Source organism: Falco naumanni, chromosome 2, assembly GCF_017639655.2.
Source record: "Falco naumanni isolate bFalNau1 chromosome 2, bFalNau1.pat, whole genome shotgun sequence".
Taxonomy (NCBI): domain Eukaryota; kingdom Metazoa; phylum Chordata; class Aves; order Falconiformes; family Falconidae; genus Falco; species Falco naumanni.
This window is the reverse complement of record NC_054055.1, coordinates 47312537-47333314: the sequence shown is the minus strand read 5'-3', so window position 1 is coordinate 47333314 and position 20778 is coordinate 47312537. Positions and strand designations below refer to the sequence as shown.

General features: G+C 39.8%; 1 protein-coding gene across 3 annotated transcripts in view; it reads right to left on the bottom strand.

The window, feature by feature from the left end:
• Window positions 1-18220: 18220 nt before the first annotated feature.
• The window catches only part of SLAIN1 (SLAIN motif family member 1), a 59053-nt gene continuing 56495 nt past the window's right edge, over window positions 18221-20778 (bottom strand). For all 3 annotated transcript variants that reach the window (XM_040584323.1, XM_040584324.1, XM_040584325.1), the window contains one exon: window positions 18221-19319. In XM_040584323.1, coding sequence (XP_040440257.1) covers window positions 19244-19319 — 76 coding nt within the window. In that variant the 3' untranslated portion in view covers window positions 18221-19243. The remainder of the gene's footprint in view (window positions 19320-20778) is intronic.

Below are 20778 nucleotides of genomic sequence, written 5' to 3'. Positions count from 1 at the left end.
AAGCAGTGTGTACCACATGGTTGTTCTTCATCAGTTGTTCCACTTGCCAGTTTTTCTCTCCACTGAGATTAATAGATCAAATACCCAAATCACCTTTCTTGTTTCATTACTTGTTTGCAATGTTTTAGGCTTTTACTGGTGCTAACTGTAAATACATGAAAGCAATGAAAGAACAGACATACACAGTAGGCAAACATTACAATCCAAACAAAAGAGAAAGGCCCTATTTGTATTTGAACTATAGCCCACAAGCAAATTACATTTTAATACAGCAAGATAATCCTGGAAACACCTTGTTATATTGACTAGACAGTTTGTGTGCTAGTGCAGTTCAGATGCTGCTGCTGGCAATTGCTAAAACTAGTTTGCATTCCACCAGCAAGCTGATCATCTTGACAGATTTAGGTGAACCATTGGGGCAGTAATTCACACTTGGTCTGAAGAACTGAGCAGGCTAAGAAATACAGATGAAAACCTGTTTAAACTAAGGGTCTAGGGTTTTTTAAGTGCTGTTGCAGTTTGCTCACTGCATTAGCAGTCATGCACAAAAAAGCTACTTTCTCAAAGCTGGAAGTTTTCCTTTCTAACCCTTCACATTTTAAATCAAAATTTGACCAACTGCCTTTGTTGGCTTTTGAGTTTGTGTAATATAGCTACTGGTTCACATAAAATACTTAAAATAAATAAAACCAAATATTACTAAAGAAACCGTAGAAGCAATGGAAGCAATGACAATACACACCAAGTTATCTCCACCGATTAATTTCCGATCTTCCTGTGCCTGTCTCGTAAACTCTAGGCTACTCACATCTTATAGTGCTTTGTAATGTATATAGAAGACATTGCAAAGGTTGAACGCATTGTATGGGTTAAACCAAAACCAGTCCGTTACAGTACTGCAGACCGGTAGGTCCTCCAATTCTTTCGTGTTCCTATCACAAGCACAGGACGCTGAGCCCTCAGTGATCTCCTTAGTACTGCAAATCCTGTGCCCAGAACAGGTACAGCAGTTCAAGCATTTTGAACAGCGCTCACCAAGAGCAGGCAGCAGGCCATCCAAAAGACACCCCAGATTCCTAAGGGCCTTCTTGTAAACCAGTTTCTTCTTCACCTGCAACAGAACTTGAAAGAATTGAGCCAAGCAGAGCTGTGAGTGCTGTGCTTTGTGACCAAGCGTTAGGTCCTCCCTTACAGGATCCGTATTCAGCAAACCAAGTGGCTGTGTTTCCCTCTGGCTGAATTTCCCACGTGCTCTTTCCAGCGCATCCCCACTAAAGAGAGCTTTCCAGTGCCACAGCCCAACAGAACAAGAAACAGCATTGCTGTGGCTAGATCATTGCTCCAAAATGAAACAAACTGATAATCCCATTAAAACCGGAGTATCTCCTTTGATTTTGCAGGCATCAAGTTAGATGTGAGGCACAAAAGTCACGAACATTTTCCACAACAGTTTACCATTGTTCTACATTCTTTCAAGGGAAAATGAGACCAAATAAAATCCTTTTTAAGCCAATGTGAGCAATAAGTGACCATCTAATTCAAAGAACCTTTTCCAACTGACTGGGTTGTCTTCTTCAACCAAGAAGCAACACACCCATCCATACCTGAATTAAGGAATGCACCTGAACATAGATCTCCTCAACCTGATATTCAGTGGTCAGTACAGAGAAATGCTTGTCAGGAAGGGATGCAAAAAAAGCAACATTTACACAGGGACATGAAATGTTTTATGAGTTTCAGAACTGCATTGCAGGCTCTGCATTAAATTATTTCATGTGGAGGAAGGAGGCTATAGAAAAGGAGACAGTGGAAGCAGCCCCACTGCATGGGTTAGCAATGGAGCCAGAGTTTGGGAAAGAGAAGCACAGACCTGACACAGGCACCTGCACTCCTCGCTGCACCGTGCTACAACTTCTCTCCAGCTTTGGAAGAGCTAGAGGGCTGTGGTGGTCCTCAGGTGCTCCAAATCTAAGTCACTTGCACAAAACAAGAGGAAAGAAAGCTGGGATTAAGAGGAAGAGAGGAATGCATAAGACTTTTTCTAAGTAAATCTCTTTCTCAAAGAAAGGGAAGAAAGTGCAGTGAATGCAGTAGTGCAGTGTTTTGCAGTAAAGCACAAATGTAAGGATGCAAGAGATCTTGTACCTAAAGCATCCTAGAGTCACTCAAAAATCATTTCTGATAGCCATTGAATGGGAAAGATACAGCTGGAATTATAAAATGCATTCCCCTTAACATAGTAAAGAAAACACCCTCCAAAACAATGAGTTGATAGGGCAGACAAGCTTTATTAAATATTTCAAAAATAATAAAGCAAGTCACTTTTCCAGTAGTTTTGATAGCAGTACTCCTTAAACTCGAAATAAGGAACCACACCCCGCAGTGTTTCTGCTTTTGTGTGTCCCTTGGTGGCATTTGGTATTGAGAAGCATTTGTTAGGTGCCTTAAAATATGTGTATACTTTGGCTATCACTGCCCAGGACTAAATGCGCCTCATTACAGCCAGCCGGGTACCATTTGGGTATGTATTATTGTGAAAACAATATAGTTAATTCTGCTTAGATGTTTGATAAGCTACTCCCTGTCCTAAACGAAATGTGTTTAATTTCAACAAGTATGAAAGATCTGCAGACATACATTGAGGAAAATTTCACCATTTGCAGAACCATTGAGGTTAGGGGAATGCCAAACCCCTACAAACCCTATAGCTTTTATTTTCCCTACACTACGAGTTTACTTATCCAAAGAGGAAGGAGTTACTTTTAAGTAAGTATTTTAAGTGTTAGGTGGTAAAGTATCCTGTTATCTCAGAATCAAAACTTTCAAACTTGTGAATGTTTACTCTCCCTCCCATCCTCTGGGCAAACAAAATGCAGTGCAGTTTACCAGTGCTCTGGGGAGCGTGTGTCATGCACGAAGCTTTAAAAGTTCCTGTTTATTCAGAGTGGACATTTGAGATCCTGGGACACGGATCATAAAACTAGGACTTTTTCCTTTTATACTTTGCCAACAACAAACTGCTCACTCTTCCGTGACAGCATACGTACATATACATATCAACTTTTGAATCATTTGAAAGACCACATAAAGTTTATAAGGAAGGTAATGAAATTTGAGTCATGTATAGCTTGTCTGACTGTAAATGTTGACAGCCATCTACTTAAAAAGTAAGACTGTAAAGATCTCTTATGAGCAAATCAATTCTAATTAAAGCACCCGCAGACAGCTGCTTATATTTAAAAAAAACCCAAACAATTAATCCTGTGCAGCACTAGTAGTCCTAGTCCTAGCAAAAAAAAAACAAAAAAACCCAAACCAAAACATCACCACCAAACCAACAAAGCTTTGCAATATTACTGAGTCATATGTTAGTGTGACAACTCCTGTTTATCTTAACTTTCTGCAGCTTTAAACGTGAAATCTAAGAGGGAGGAAGCAGGAAGACAATTTAGTGTTCAAGAATAGCTGGTGTGAAAGGAAGGGAGGGAGCTTTCCCCTTGAGCTGTGAAAAGATAACTTGCAAAGTCTTGTTCCTTCTTTCAATATGTACTTAAAATTGAAGATAGTGATTTACTGAATATCCAGGTTCTGATACTTAAAGGAAATAATTTATGCCAACAAAATATATTATCTTTTTTTTTTTTTTCCAAAAAAACAGTGTTCTCTTTTCAGTTCAAAAGATTCTTCTTAGCAACAGGTTCCCTAAAATGAACAAGAAGATTGTAGGTGACCTGTGCATGCATTCAGATTATATACATTTATTTGGTGGTATATTTTCTATCATGATTTTGAAAGCTAGCTTCTATAGCTCACAATAGCAAAAAAAAGATAAGTTCAAGCAAGTTCTTGGCATTCAAGTAAAAAAAGTTTTGTTTCCAGTTCTGAGTTTCAAAATGGTTTTAGAGCTTATCTTTTTATATATTTATATTTCCTTCAGGGAAGGGGGAAGTTATTCCAGTGTTTTAAATAGCTGTGCAAATGTCCCCATTTAGGCTTTTTTTGTGTTCAGTCAGAGTAACGAGGAGCAAAACAGACCCAGCTGTGCTGGGTTGCACATGCACAGTGATGAATTTTTTCCCCATCGTGTAACTAGCAACATATACTGTACAAAGTAGAGCTAGTGCAAGATAAAAAACAGAGGTTCTACAGCCCTTCTCATCTCTGCATGATCATGAGGACCTAGCCCGTACAAATCTGCAACCTTGCCACCAAGTGGAATGAAGATTTACAGCCGTGTGCATCACATACACAGAAGCCATAGGAGCTGCCTGTGGCATCCTTTTCTCCATTACAGTAATGAAGTTACACATTGTTGTAGCACTTCCACTCCAAAATTCACTTTCATAGCTCAAAAATGAAGCCAGCCTGTGATGAAGCAAAATGATATTTGCAAAACAGGATTTGGGACTGCTAAAGCAATGCTCTATGATTATTTTTAGTGCAGAAAAAGCTGTATGCTAGTACAGCACAGCCAGAGATGGCTGAACACTTCTTGAGTGTTGTTCTTGATTTGTGTAGAGGCTCACAGGTAGACACCATGTGACTTTTTGATGGTGACCTCTGATGCGAAAGCAGCTTTTCCAGAAGGCAGAGCACTTGGCACAAGCCCGAAAGTCATGAGACTTGCATGAGACTTGGACATTACCATCTGTACCTCCGACCTCTATTGTAAAATGGCAAGAACCATCACTGTTCTCCCTTGAATGGCTGCTAAAAAGCTTAACTAATCACTGTTAATAGTACAGAGGCCTTCTCACAGCATGAATATTTGGTTCTCTGGGACAGAAAACCAGAAAAGGACATAACTTAATGCAGTCCCAATTCCATCTTAAGAAAATGAAATTCTATTTTAGGACTACTAAGACACTGAGAACAAGATCCTTAGAACAGCAGCTTCATTGAACTCTGCTGAACGAACTGGATGTATCTTAGTAAAAGATACGGTCCTCTGTTTTTAAGAAGTAGCATTTTTAAAACATTTGAGAACAGAAAATTAACATACAAACTCTGGCTCTTCAGATTCAGAACAGCCCATCCAGAGATTGCAACTAAGTGCTTCTTAATTAAATACACATTGTATTTAATGTTAGGCACCTATTTTCATGCTTTCCTGAATAGGAGCGATACCAGTGTTGTTTAAGAGCTTTCTCAGTCAGGTTCCAACCGCAGTTATTATTAAAAGAATCAGACAGGTAGGGCTGTTTCTGAGGCTTCAAAACAGAACTTCATGTCCCCTGTGTGTAGTGAAACAATATCTATTCAATGTTCATTTCACAGAGTACAAGCTCTCTAAACTGTTTTTGCAACTGTATTTTCACAACATTCATTTCCCTGGCATCTGGAGTGATTAAAGAGCCTTGCTCATCTGAATCAAAAGCAATAAAGTTTCTGCCAATATCTAAGAATGACAGCTGAAACAGCTTTCAAAATACAACTTGAATAAATGTTCAAAACCACATCCTCGGGGTAGTTTCCCGTGTTACTGGCAAATCTAGTTTGTGTTCGTCTGACAAAACGGTTTGAATTACGGCAGTTTAATACTGCAAAGAATGTTCAGTGATGCTAGGACATGCCATACAACAAACTCAGAGCAGCTCACAGTGCTCCTGGCTTACCAGTTCTTGCCACTGAGAAAATCTAGTCAAATGTGTCAAGCTGGACACCATTATTTTTTTTTTTTTTTCATCTTTCTAGTGACTGACATTTACAGTCGATTTCCAAAGTTTTGCCTTCTACCTTTCTTGGTGGGCCTGAGTATTATTATTAACTTGTCTTTATTACTAACATGGGATGTAAAACTCCCTGAACTACTTTTCCTAAATGATCAAGATGATAGTCAATGACTTCTGCATCACTGAGGTGAGAAGCAAGGCATATATTTTTATCAGTGGGGAGGGCGATTAGCAAAAGAAAACTTTATCAGGGAAGAGTTTTTTACCTCTTTCTCTCTCCTGAGCACTTCATATCACGACTAGACGACTTCCCAGAGATTCAGGTAAACAGAGAGGTCAATGGCGAGGTAAGTAAATGTGTAGAAAACAGGAAAGTTTTTAATCAGCACAGAGTCATAAACGCAAAGCGTACCAAACGAAACCAAGCCAAACAAACAAAACTAGAGTAGTACTCCAGCTTTAAATAAGCTTCAACCCATCCTGAATGCTACCAGTTGAACTGGAGGACTTGGCTGGGCAGACACGCCCTTCCACCCCTGCCCCCACCCCCCCCCCCCCCCACCCCGTTACTCTCACTGCAGTCAGGTCAGTCAGGTTGTGCAGTGTGTGAAGTCCTGCCCAGGAAGGAAGGGACTTAGCCAGTTATGTAAGATACCCCAGACACTGGAGACTCTGAGATGGTCAGCAATGTAGATACAGTTTCTGTTTACTTAATTCTAATAGGAATTCCCTAGAAACTGAGGAATGATATTGCACAGCATACCATTTTAATGAACATTCCACGTTCTTCTACTTGTGAAACATCTGCTTTTCAGAAACAGAAAGTTTCCAGATGTCCTGACAGTGCCTGTTGGTGGTGGTGTCAGAACCATGGAGAACAAAAAGAAAACCTTACCAGTTCCCTTATTCTTGCTGCTGTTGAGACATTTAACTGGTATTTTGGCTGACACACTGCTCTGTTCGAAGAGAGAACTGGGATCATGCTAGATGACAAACTCATGATCTGCAACAGCTCGATTACCTTAGGCCTGATTTGGATCCAGAGGTGACTCTGGATAATTTCAGGATGTAAAATGCTCTCTGATTTCTTCCAGGACACAGAAACTTCAGACTTTTTTTTTTTTTCTGGAAACTCTTCAAAACCAATGCATACTGAAAGCCAGAAAACTGAGCACAACCTTTTTAAAGGAGTACTGCACAAAGTACAAAAGTATTTGCAAAATATTTGTGGATGGATGTATTCGCCCTTGGCTATTACATTCCAGTTTTCATCTGCAGAGCAATGGAAAGGAACATGTTCATTTGGCAATATGCCTTAAAATATAGCAACAAAACACCGAGGCAATTAATACTAGGGTTTAAGACTGTTAACTTTCCCTTCCGTGATCTTCCCTCTTCTGGTTACATTTTGCAAGAATAATTACAACTCTTGTAAGCTATGTCCAGAAAAAAACAGACAGGCAGAAACCCCAGGTTCTGTCTGCTGATGTTAGTTACTAACATCTGCATAAAGGTTTACTATGCTGAATACATCTAACAGCTGCAGCTGCTTCCAGGAAAGTAGCACTCAGAAAGGCTATAACAACAGATGCTTTTCAGATCCTCCTGCAGAACATGACCCTTTCTGTGATTATAAACACAGCCTGCGTCTACATCTTGAACGCATCTTGTACCTACATTTGTCATGACTGCTTTACAGTAGCATATTTGGTGATTTTTCCAAGCTTATTTTTTCAGAAATAAAGCTGATAAAAGAAGGTGTAGGCATTCAAACTACATGGCAAGTCCTATTTTTCAGAACCATTTAATCTAAAACACGGAAATAGTCCCAGGAGAAAAAAAAACAAACAAACAACCCCAAAGCAACACAGTGTTCCCTTTCCCTTAACCGCTAGCGTTCAAGGCTACGCAACAACTTGTGTTCTCTCTCTGGCCTGAAGTTTCCAGCAGTTTCTTCTGTCCAGTTTAGCAGGAGGGGTTGAGGGAACCTCTTTACAGTGATACTCCTTTGGGACATGAGCTGTAGCATCCTAGAAACCAGGTTTACCACTTCTTCAGGAAGCATTACAACATCAATAGCTATATAGAGGGTTGCTGTCTTGGAGGCTCTTTTACAGCTGATAGTCCTGCCCAGTTCAAGGCACGTCATTACTGCTAAATAAGAGAGCCAGGAATTTTGGTTAAGGAGCAAGCCCACAAATCATCCACAATATTTAAATGTTAGTTCACAACCTGGCTCCCTTTTGGACTGCTTCAGGTAACTCTCTCCAAGATAAATCTTGTTTCAGAGGGAGCTACCCCTCAGCTGCGTGGCCATGAGCCAGCTTGTGCCATTTGGCTTTGAGATCAGGGACTGGCTCATGGCCTCTTTTTAATTAGCAGCATAAACGTAGCTTCAAAGAACATATGTGGGTGTCAAACCTCATTAGAGGATTTGTGGTTGTGAATCCCTAGTGAGCAGAGTCATCTCTGTTGCAGACTCAATTCAAGCGCCTACAATCTAGAAAAGGGGAAAGATTAAATTAGCATTTTTTGTTAGTTAGCCCTAATGGGAGCACTCCTTTGAGGTGTTTCTCTCTCCCTTAGCAATTAGGATGCTTCCTTATTTTACTTATGATTTTGGACTACCTCTTAGGGGGATGGGAATGTCAAAGGAGGCATTGCATTTTGTACCATGTAGGCACCCACCTCCACAATCAGATCTGCCCCTACACTCCTTCGTGGAGAGTTTTTCTTTTATGGGTTTTCACCAGGCTTAAACTTAATCTCTGCTCATGCAGCCTCTGCTGATGCAAATTTAGACAAAGAACAGAAGCTTCCTGGTTGGAACTGCTTAGAAGTGGTTAAGAGCCCAGGCAGGATAGAAGCTCACACGCTAGGGAAAAAAAAGCACGTCACAAGATTTTAAAACATCAATTACCAGCATCATATTCCTTTTCCTTTGCTGTTTTTCAAGTCATCGTAGATGCTATCACTTGTGCTTTTTCTCCCCCTTTTAAGGGGTCAACACCAGCTCAGGGACGACCACAGTCATGTGGTCACTGACTCAGAGTCCTTGATCTCAGAACTAGTACCTCAAGACCCGCTTCTGTGGTAAACCCAAAAAAGAGGATGTCGAAGATAGTTGCCAGAGACATTTCCCTATCAAGTACATACAATCTAAAACACACATGAACTGGTCTATAAAAGTACACAGCTTGGTTTACTTAGTATTATGTTGGGCTTTTTTCCCCTGCTTCTCAGGCTCTTAAGCTCCTCAAGGCAGGGAATTGCTCTTGATTTGATCCAGTTTTACCTCTTTACCAATGCCACATGCCCAGCAGCTGAACAGCAGTCCTGATTCTGCAGTAAGCACACCAGAAAACAGAAAGGTAGTTTTGTTTACAGTCATTGGAAGACCACTCACAGAAAACTAAAGTGTCTGGTTTGTGATGGAAAGTGCATGCGTAATCAATATATACCATCAGAATGTTAAGTGCCCTAACCCATATGCTCTGGCTCACTATTACACTTGTGAACCACCTTAACATAATGTAATATAATAATAAATACAGATGAACCACAGTTCTCAGATTTCCACCATCCTCACTCCTTCCCTCAAACCTGACAGCTGGATTAGCAGCTGGTACATCTAAGAGTGGACCACTAAAGAACACCAATTTTTCCTCATTTTAGACAAAAATTTCCTGCTACCTGAATTCTGGTCATACCTCTGTCACCTTGTCTCTGGAACATCCCAGGACAGTCCACAGTCCTTTGGGATAAGAATCAGCATGTGTGAGATAAGGATGAGATATATAGTACTATTTAAAGTGGTTTTAAGGTCTCTGGAGATCTTTTAAGATAGTGCTGTGTTTACAGCTCAAAGGAAACAGTACAGGGACAACAAAGTGGCTCACAGTTCTTGCTTTTCTATTAGATTTTAAAATAACAAGACAGAAAAGCTAAGTCAGCCCAAAATACAGCTTGTGAGGGAAAAAAAAAGCAAGTTCCTGCCATGTCCATGCTCGTTCTCACTGTTCAGCGAATAGTGACAGGGAAATTTTTGACTTTTCTTCCAGTACAAAACTGCTTTGGCAGCTATGAAGTTGCTAAGGAACATTGAAAAGGCATTCTTCTCAGAAACATGCACTTTACCCAACAACATATTAAGGGCCTGGAAAGGGAAGAGAACAAACAGAGGGGTTGCTTTAAGCAGCCTTTCTTGTGCTGGGATTTGAAGCTAGTGAGGAAAAAGCAAGACTGTTGGTGCACATGACTGATTGGTAGCTGGTATGGAAACTTCCTTGTCTTTCAGTGAGTGCTACTCCCATCAATTACCTTTATTTCTGGTTTTCTTTCTCCCCTTTCCTTCCACTTGTGTTTCCACTATTTCATTCCATGACATGAAGATATAAGACCTTCATCAGTCCACAGAATAAAGAGCAAAACAAGATGTACATAGTTATTTCCTTATGGACACCTAAACTTGCTACAGAGCCTTTGCTCATTTACTAAATGTTAACACAAAATAAACCCATCTTCACAGTATACACCCATACGGGAATTGTTTGCAAATTTGAATTAGAAAGTTCTATTATTCCACTGCTTTTCTTCATTGCTAAGCAGTTACCTGTGCTCAATAGCATCAGAAATTATTTGCTTCACTGTAGTTCCCATGAAACCTAAACAATAACTATAATAAATAATAGGCCCCGTGAGTACATGGTAAGTTTGTTAAAGCAAGGACTGTTTAAGCAGACACTCAATTAGGAAAGAACATAAAAACGATCATTCCTACAGAAAATGTTTGGGGAAGACAACCCAGGTTCTCTCATCTCTAGTTTACTGTCCTGACTTACTTGCTCCTGTCTCGGAATCAGTTCTGCAATTCTCTTGCGACTGGGAGAGCTTTATACATATGACAAGGTGCACAAACAGAGCTCAGGCAATGCCCTCATCTAGACTGCCAGCTGCTTTGGACAAGGCTTTTTGGTTTTACTGCATGAAGTCCAACTTGCTTCCAGCCCACAGATACTACCACACCACAAACACTTAATTCTGCTACACAAGCGCAGGCATGTCAGGTGAGTTTTCTGGTAGTACTGATGTTTTCAGAAAAAGTGTTCGTTTTCACTGCTTCGTGTTTTTGTGGCAGGCTAACACATGTCATGAGACAGCTTTTCCTGTAACTTTTTTCTCCCAAAGGAAAAGGGGAAAAAAAGCTATTTCACAACAAACTTATCTGCTCTGTGGAACGAAGGAAAAGTTTCAAAACGGAGGGCAAAACTGCAGCTAATTGCTTCACAAAGGATTAAAGGAATATATAGATGTACTTTATAAGTTCTCTTCAAGGAGATGGCATGCTTTTATGTAAACTGCCTTTCATCTTATCGCATATTGTTCACAGTGAGGATATAAAGTAGACAGGATATTGAGTGAAGCTACAAAATGATGCAGAAGGAAACAAAGCTCTTTTCAGCAATTCATGTTCCGAAACACCGCTGAAATGCCCCAAGATTTCCACATCTCCATTTCTTTCTTGGAAGTGTACTTGTGCTTATGTAAACCCAACAAGCACCTTGATTTAGATTTTGAATCATGACATGAATTTGTTGAGCAAATCGTTGGCTTAGTCTATACGGAGGCGATAAGCCTCCTCTTGGGAATACTGCTAAGGCTTACCTCGATGGAGTCCTCTGTTACATAAATGCTCCTTGCGTGTAGTTTTTGCTGTGCTGCATTATATAGTTAACCTGGACTTTTATGAATACCCAAGACTTTTTAATGAATATTGTCATTTAACACTCAAATCTGTATAAAGCAGTTGGGTGCCAGGGAAAACTATCTTTCTGGTTATCTGGAATAGCTTGTCAAATAAATAGCACTCTTCTTCCTGTTTCCTTTGGAAAATGTATCATCAACAATGTGAAACAATCTAAAACATTATTTTTAACAGAATGTTCTGTGCACTGAGTTTGGAATTCCACAAAAATACAGAATATCCATATCCAGACAGTGAATTTTATTCCAAACCATTTTCACTCAATGCCATTGTATAACCAAAATGGAAAGATATTGCCCTGTGAAAATACAATAATGAAACCTCAGTTTAAATGGGACTTCAGTAAGAGAATATCAGGAAAATAAAATTTGCCCAGTATCTAATACCAGAGGTGCTAAAAGTCTTACCGTCTGAGCTAGATGCAAGTACTCGGTGCTTCAGAAAAATGTGCCCATATTGTGAGACTGCGTAATTACATTTGGCTCTTCATCAAAGACCATCACTCAGTAGTTCACTTACAAACCATAGGGCAGATAACAAAGCCACAGATTTGTCATCAGCTACCAGGCTGATAGTACTGAACTAGGTAAGGCAGATGCATGATCTTCTACCCAGCTGCAGATTTCCATCTGCGCAAGCCAAAATAGTAAGATATCTCGAGAAGCAAGATTAGCTCCACTAACACTTGGCATAGCTTCTGGATCAGACTTCATTTATATCAACCAGAGGAGAGCATACTTAAAAGGAGCCAAGCCCATCTGCACCCAGCCAAGTAGCTGCATCTGCAAATTAAGTGGGCCTGGGCCCATTTTGCATTATCAATGCCGTTTCACATGGACTGAAAAGATCAGGTGCTAGAAGTATTCCTTCTTTGGAGGCAGAAGCAGATTATTTACTGTGAATTCTGATCCAGTGAATAGCAAGCCATCAATATAGCGACAGCATTTGTTTGATGCTATTTTCCTTCTATATAATCAAAGTTGCATACACATTTTTATGATTTTCTTTGGCTAAAGTTACTTTTTCTATATTGAGTTTTCTTCTGAGTTCTTGAAATTTTACTTCAATTGCTTACATTTTAAAGGAACTGAATGGGATATTAGTGCCATTATGTAAAGAAAATGGACTATACCCTGATGCTGACATTTGAAAACCTCAATTTTAGAAACACTGTAAGTCTTCTAAAGCATTCAATAGTCACTAAACATTTTGCTAAAAAAGAATTAAACATGTTTTGATTGGTTCAGTGAAATCCATAATCAGAAAGTAAAAAGCACTTATCAAGGGTGTCCAAAAATAAAGCTAAAACCTCCTGCAGGAAGGGTTGAAAAACCAAAGTTGTAGAAACACATCAGTATCTTTTCTATTATTGCAAAAATAATTATTCCAAATAGTCCATTTTAGGTGTATTGTAGTTGACATCCACACCATGTTTTCTGCTGCTTCAATTAAAAAGTTAAATCTTGAATACAAATAATATACCTTGTTTAGTAACATCTGTGTGCAGACTGCGAAGTATGAACGTTGGCTGGATTGCTAATGCTCAGTTTGGGAATTTGCCTGCAGGCTCATTCTTTCTATAGGTCTGGCCACAAGGACAAAGGAATAATACTTATTTTTCTAAGGGAACAATAGAAATCTCAGGGGCAAGGAGTAAGTGAAGTGAACAGAAACAAAGAAGAAATATTATTTTAATTCTTTAAACTAAAAAAACAATAGTTGCAATAGAAGAATATAATACTAAATGCATGAGCATAGGGAAAGAGATCTACATAGCAGAAAGATCGTGTCTGAGAAGACAAAACATCTTTTGGCGATGCTCACAGAACAACAGCAACATGTTAAAGAGTATCATCGTCTGGTTGGACTCTGCCGCAGTAATCAGCCTCTATTAAGCACTCCACTTCAGCAAGCAAAGGAACATCCACTCCCCGGTACCTTCACAGAGGGTAGTGGACAGTGATGGCTACACATCTGGGCACGATGTGTACAGCTGGCGCTGTGCTCCTGGGAAGCAACAGGGCTGCTGCAGGGCAGTGGATCCGCACTGCAATTCCACACTGCATGGCCAAATCTACTCTGTGTGTAGCAGCTGCAAGGTTCTTTTTTCCGCCCAGCCACAAAAACAACTTACCTGGCTCGATCAGTTTCAGATGTCCAACCTCCCCACGTTAAGAGGGTTGAATTCAATAGCGCATCACCAAATAGCTAATGAGAGTGTGATGGCAGTGACAGAGTTGCTTTCATTTTGTGCGTTTGTCACATCTTTCTTCAAGCGAGAGTCTCTTCATGGTCTATGAATGTTATCTATTGTCTGTCCACCAGTAGTTTCATAGAATTTTGATAGCTGCACTGGGAATTGCACACATGCCTTTTGACTGTGTTAAGACACCAAGCCTCTCTCCACCTGTAAAAAGTCCAGATGGACCGTCTATAGAAGAGACCGGTTTTTGAAGTATTTGCCTGCAGAAAGTTTGTCCAAAATTCTTAACATGGTTCAGAGAGCTCAATCTATGTGTCTATCCATTTTCACATGGACCAGCGGAAGCCAAGACTACTAGTTGCTTTTATATGTATGTATCTATGCCTGCCATCACGTCATACTCTGCTCAAGGTAATGCATGAATTAATGTGTTTAGCATTTCTTTAAAAAAAACAAAGTAAGAATGCACCATTCACCTTTCCAGACGTTTTTTTGTCACTGTGCCTATAAATCGTAGAAAAAATATTATCTTCCCAGCTACCTTATCTCTTCATAATCATAAACATCACTGCACTAGTCCATCTTTTAACGAGGAATAAAAGCTGCTAAAGTCAGTCAAAAAGACACAGCTGGGCACTACAATGCTCACAGTGCAAGATAAGATGGCCATGAGCATGTACTCATGAATGGTTCAAGAGATATGGTAAAGCAAACAAGAGCTAACTCGGATCCAGAAACCACGTACCAGTTTTCAGCTAATGCTATGTTCAAAGTACCCTGTCCTGCCACTTACTATGCCCAGATTATTAAAACCTCCCAGGTAGCACGCAAAGAAATTGGCATGTATTTACACACGCACTTAAATGGATTGGGAAGCCACATAAGCCAGTCACCACCAGAAAGTGAGAGGATCTGCAAAAGTAATGATATTTCAAAGTACAGAGCTACTCTTGAGAAAATGGCAGCTACAATAGGTTTCATACCAAGACTTCTAAACTTCTGACCTTCTGCTTCTTCTCTTTTCCCCTTATGGGCTCAGGATGCTTAAAATAAGCTGTTGTGATGAGTACTGCACTGCTGCATGAACTGCTTGGTCTTGCCAAGCCTTCAGTGGTGCAATCACAAATATGCCATACGGATTATGCCAAAACCAGCATTTGGGCACCAAAGAACTCCCAATACCTAGTTTTCGTTTGTTTGTTTGTTTTCATGGGCAAGGGATTTGTTATGCTAAAGCCATCTAAATGCTTGACTTACATAAAAGAGGAATAAGATTTCAAAAATGAACCCATCTAATCTCTTCCTTCCGTCTATGAGATGCTTTTTAAAAAAACTGTTGTTGAACTGCCCGTGTAGAAAGATAGTTTTTTGGGCCCTTGAACTGCCCTTTGAACTAACAAGCAGCCTGGTCAGATCATACAGTAGAGGTGTGACCCTGCTAAGGGATCACCAACTCTGGCATTAATTACCACACTCAGACCCATTAGCATCTAATCATGCCTTAAACTTCCCTTCCACTGTCATTAATTCAGATTAAGTGTAACCGCTTACCTTGCCAGGTAACAGATGAAAGTCCCAGTGACGGAGACAGAAGATGCACCGAGGGCTTGCTCCCCTGGCTGGTGAGCAAGCAGCAGAATAGCTGGGTGGGACCTGCAGGTGGGTGGTCAGGAACGGCACCAGCCACAAGAGCACAAGTAACCACTGACAGAGGTTGTAAGAAAGGTGGGAACTGGGGGAGAGCAAGAATTGGAAGTATAGATGAATGGAAAAAGATGGCTGAGCAGATGGGTTGGTCAGCTGGGACAATTAAACCAAACCAGCCAGGCCGTACCCTTTTCACCACAACATGACAGGGAGAGTCATCCTGTCTTAGTAATCTCCCTTTTTATCAAGAATTTATGAATTTATAAGTCATTCCTGAGGATTAAACATCACTTTTTGAGAGAGTGTGTTACTTTCCCAATTCTTTTTAATTATGAAACCTCACCCACCATTCATAGCAGTGGATATTTAAATAGCGTTTGCTGATTTTTAGTATTTGTGTTAGCATACAGGCATTGCAATGCTGAGCCCAAGACCCTACTGAGCTTCATGCTATACAAACACAAAGGAAAAACACAACAGTCCATGTCTTCAACAACTTGCAATTTAGGTATAACAAAAATCACTAATCAAGAGAAAAAAACCACAACAAGATGAGGCAGCATGTGCTAATGGGCTCAAGAGTAGTACGACACTGTCAGTTTAACTGTTGTCCTGTTTTGAGTGGTACCATACCAAAGAAAAAGCCTTTAAGGAAGGATTTGAAGGCAAATAAAACCTGCGACCTTTATGTTTATGGGGGACTTCCCCCACAGTCAGGGACAATACAGAGGGAGCTAGGTGTTCTGCTTGCAACAGGGACAATGAAAAATGGAAATTCTACCTTCAATTTATTATGTATGCAGGACTTAACCAGAATACCAAGTTGTAGAAAAGTCAAAGATAGTTCTGGGGCTGTATGACTGGAAATGTAAACGTTTTATTCCCAGTGACTAAAAAGGGAAAGGAAAAAAACCTTAGAGAAGAAGACTGAGAATCATGACTCGGTCATCACCTCAAGAGCTGAGCCCGACTACATTTTGGACAGAAGGAGGTAGGTAGTTTTTGGGATGCAGCAACAAGGAGACAGGAATGGGATTTGGATTCATGGACCAAAAGAGAACCAAAGAGGGAGCAGAGAGAGTTCTCAAATGCTCCCTTATACTTAAAAATGAAATTTTGATTGTGAAAAGTAAGTCTGAATCTTTATTTTTAAAGATAACTGTGTGGCCTTGCTGTTTCCCATTGCCCTGGAGGAGATTCTGCTTCTCACAAAATTGAGTGTGACAGAAGTGGTTTTGTGTTGCATATTCCAGTTTGCTCCCAGTGAGACTGTGGTAAAGTACGTGACACTGTGCACTAGTATCTGGTCTGCTGATGTTAATCTCAGGGGAGACAGCCAGCTTCCCCAGCTACAGGCTGAGAGCAGCAGGACCACAGCCCACTGCTGAAATGACTGTGATTCTGTCGATCCTTTGGGTATGGAAGAGATCAAGCTGCTCAGACCTTTCCTCCTAAAGTCTGATGTCATCCAATGTGACAGATACTTGTCAAGAACACTTAAAACAGGAAAGCTATAAGGTTACCAAATCCTGACATGACGTATTTCAAGTGAACAGGACAATTAAAAAGGGAAAAACAACTGTATCTTCTCAAAGCATTATATCCAAAATGCTTGACTCTCCAGTTCACGACTCATTTTGTAGTGTGAAATTTAAAAATGCAAATCACAGACAGTTTCACACGTTGTCATCATACATAAACAACGCTGGGAAGAAACATAGGCACTGGGTTCAAACCAAGAGCCCGGAAAAAAGTAGAGCTTTAGCTACCAAAACTATTTTGAAAGTGTATACTGCCCTCCTGTGTACAATTCAGTATTACCTTCAACAGTTACAACCTGTTTCAAAAATCGAGAGCATGTGGGGCTGTGATGTCCCAGATAATGGAAGGACAGGGATAAAATCCCAGCGCTATGAACAAAGTGAAGATACAGCTCAGACTAGGGCTGGAACGGCCAGCAGTGAGCAGAAGCTAATCATTGCCGCTAGTTTCCAGCTATCTACGATGAAAAAGACCATGCTGGTTCCCTAGCACCAGAAGCCAGGAGACCTTATTAATTTGGGAGGTTCTGCATCCCTCCTTGTCACAGGCAAATAGCAAAGCACCCCCATGCTGGCTCTGCGCCCCCGCCATGATCAGTCTGTAAGTGAGATAAACCATTCAAGACAACAGAGACTGTCTACAAATGACTGCTTTAGCCAGCAGTAATTTCTTCCAATTAAAGCCTCTTATGAACAAGATGAGTTCGGCAGACTCCTGCTGAAATTCTTACCTGTGCAGAGGTAATTTCCTTGTTGGAATATTTCTTGATACCTTCTTCAACAGTTCTGTCTTTTTTAGAAAAAAACCAAACCAACAACCAAACCCCTCCCACAAAATTTTGATTTTAACTGATTAAAAGAACTGAAGTCTGAAAAATGAATTGTTTATCTCTGTTAAACAATGTTATGCTGTGCAGGGATACTACTGCACTACTGCACAATCACTTCTCAGTGTAATGAAGGTTTTACTCACCACTAAATGCTTCTTCTTTGGTTTTTGTTTTAGTTTGCCCTTTTAAGAAATGCAGGTCCTCAAGCCATTCAGAGCAAAACTGAGAGCAAATTCAGAGCCATGGTGAAAGGCTCACCTGGTACACAATCTCCGTTTCCCATTCCAAGTCACATTTGCACTTGCAGAATCTGAATGTTCAACTGAAAAAAATTCTTAAGATCATAATAAGATTGATTTCAAAGTAATACACACTTGACTTCTATGCATACTATGGCGTCATAACACAATCTAAAAAAAAATCAGAAATTTTCAGAACTCTGTTACTATTTGCAAAAATCCAGCATAACCTTTATAAATGCTAAGTAATAAAAAATTCAGGAGCTAAGCAGGTGTCAGCTGCCAAATTCTGACAATGTTTATATTGCACATTCAAGAACAGCATTATTGCTGAAATAGATTCTTTATTTCTGAAACATTCCAAAACAGCAGTATACACGTTGTAATCAAATATTAAGTCATATGCCATTATAAGAAAGCATTGATTAGTGCAATTGGATTTTGTAAAAGATCTATCAAAAAGATTTATTTGCATTAAAACTCATTTTCCATAAGCAACTGTTAATAAAACATTACAATTTTATTCTTTGTAATAAAGTACTGAAAATCAACTGTAGTTTTAGAGATCACTGTATCTTTGTAAGTGCAATGTGACTTATGCTGCCATTTTAAATACAAAACACTATGACAATAAATTAACAATTGAACAAATGGTGAAAGACCAACAAAACCATGCTGACCCAGCTGGATGGCAATTTCCAGTGAATGCTACTTTTTTTGTGCTTCTGCAACATAAATATACTGCTTTGTATTGCCAATGGTACGATTCTGTAAGATATGTTCCTAGCCCTAAAAAAGTACATTACCCCAAAAATATTATTTATGGCACAGAAAAGTTAAATTATCTCTCTGTCGTTCAAGGTTCAGGCAAGTTTAAATGAATGTAAGTATACAAAATAAAATGTACTGGAAACACTAGAAAAGAATTCAAGCACATACATAAGTCCCCCCAAATTCAAAATAAAATGCATGATGCCTTTACACTGAATAAATTATCTTAAAATTTCAGTACGGCAAAGCTGACTGAAAGCATTATCACCCTAGTTCTTTCCAAGGAAATATTCTGGTACTTCGCACATAAGTAATACTTCCTTCATTTCCAAATGCCCACGCTGCCATTGTTAGTCTGATAACAATGCAGCTGTTCAGGTAACTGATTAAGTGCAATATTTAGTATTTGATAAGATGTTCATTTTTTAAAAATGACATTGCATTATGGATGGTTAAATATTAAAATCCCAGGGGAAATAATGCTGTATGACCCTCCTTTCCCAAATCATTGTTACCCAGCCAGCTGGGTAATGAAATCCGCATTATTTATTTTCCACTGTTGATGGGCATCCTTCATCAATAGCAGCCATCTCTCCAGTTCCCATCCCGCATTGCGCTGAGTGACGAAAGTGGCTTTGGAGGCTGAAGAAAACTGTATTAACCGAATGACAAAAAAAAAAAAAAAAAAAAAAAAGGCAAATGAAGTCATGTTTCATGTGAAAGATGATCAAGGTAACAAACATTATTTACTTCTGCAGTGACAGTGGCTTTGTGGCTTGCTTGGACACATCACTAGTGTATTTCTGGCTCCATGCTAATGCAAATGTAAAGATCTAGGGTGAAATTAAGGCCACCTCCAATTAGATCCCATTATTCTTACTGGTCCTAACTGGGTAAAAGGTTTGTAAAAAAGAATTTGGTGAATAATTGCCATAATGCATGAGACCCCTCTAAATGGGAAGATTTTCTCAGGGCTATAGATGATAAAAACCTATTTTTGTCACTATGGACAGCATAGATTTATGGGAAATATTCTCCAAAAAGCTGTTGTGCTCAGCATGATCACGAAAACCCAGCACTTCATAAAAACACTATGCAGACACTAAGGAACTTGATATTGCTTAAGAATCTTATATTGATTAAGAACTCTACCAAGTCCTGCTCCCAGCCCTCATCCAAGACATGCCAATGCACTTCCATGCCACAGCCAAAGTCAGAGACTTGCTGGCCTCAGCACCAGCACTCCTGCAGGGAACTCACCCTCCTCTGGGCCCCCACTCTCACACCGTCCCTGCATCTCTCACTAATAAACAGGGTCTTGCTATAAAACGCTTGTTGACCATCTTCCAAACCCTCCAGGTACTACTGAGGTAATTGTTTCAAGAAAAATTAAAAAAAGGAAAACCAACCACCTGTATGCCAACTCACTGGTGATGAGGCAGGCTATCTCTAATTTGCCACAACCCATTTCTGTTACACCAGAATTTGCTGAAAATAAAGTGTCTCAATTCTTTGAAACTGTTTCTTATAAAACCAGGTATCTTGTTCTCACACTTCTCTGCTTTTCCTGTGAATTACTGATGCTTCCTCTCCCTTCCCAATGCCCCTGGCTGGAAAAAGGCAGAGGTATGTTGTAACCCAAGCAGTCAGTAAGTTAAAAGCAATCACCAGAACAGCTTCTCGCCTCTCTGCTACAACTCCTTTTTTATGGCAAAAACATTGCACTTAACCAAAAAAAAGTTGGTTAAATTTAGGTTCATCCAAGCTGCTTTTCTGCAGCTCCACTTTGTTGTGGGATCCCTTATCTTTGATATAAATCCAGTTACTTGAAGCATAAAACATGACCTGCCTCTGCTGTAAACATGACCTGCCTCTGCTGTCTTCTGCAACTGCTGCTTTGATTTCTTTTTTTTCCAGAAAGAAAAAGAGGAAAGTATGTTTAACAATCTTCAAGAAAAAAATGGAGAGGGTAAAAGTAAAGAATAATTAGAAAGCAACAGTAAGAATAATAAAAAAAAAATCCACAGCTGAATCTCTGCTACAGGGCAGTGAACGGGAAAATGTGCCAGTGTTGAAAACCGTTTCAAACAAATACAAGCTGTCAGTATGAT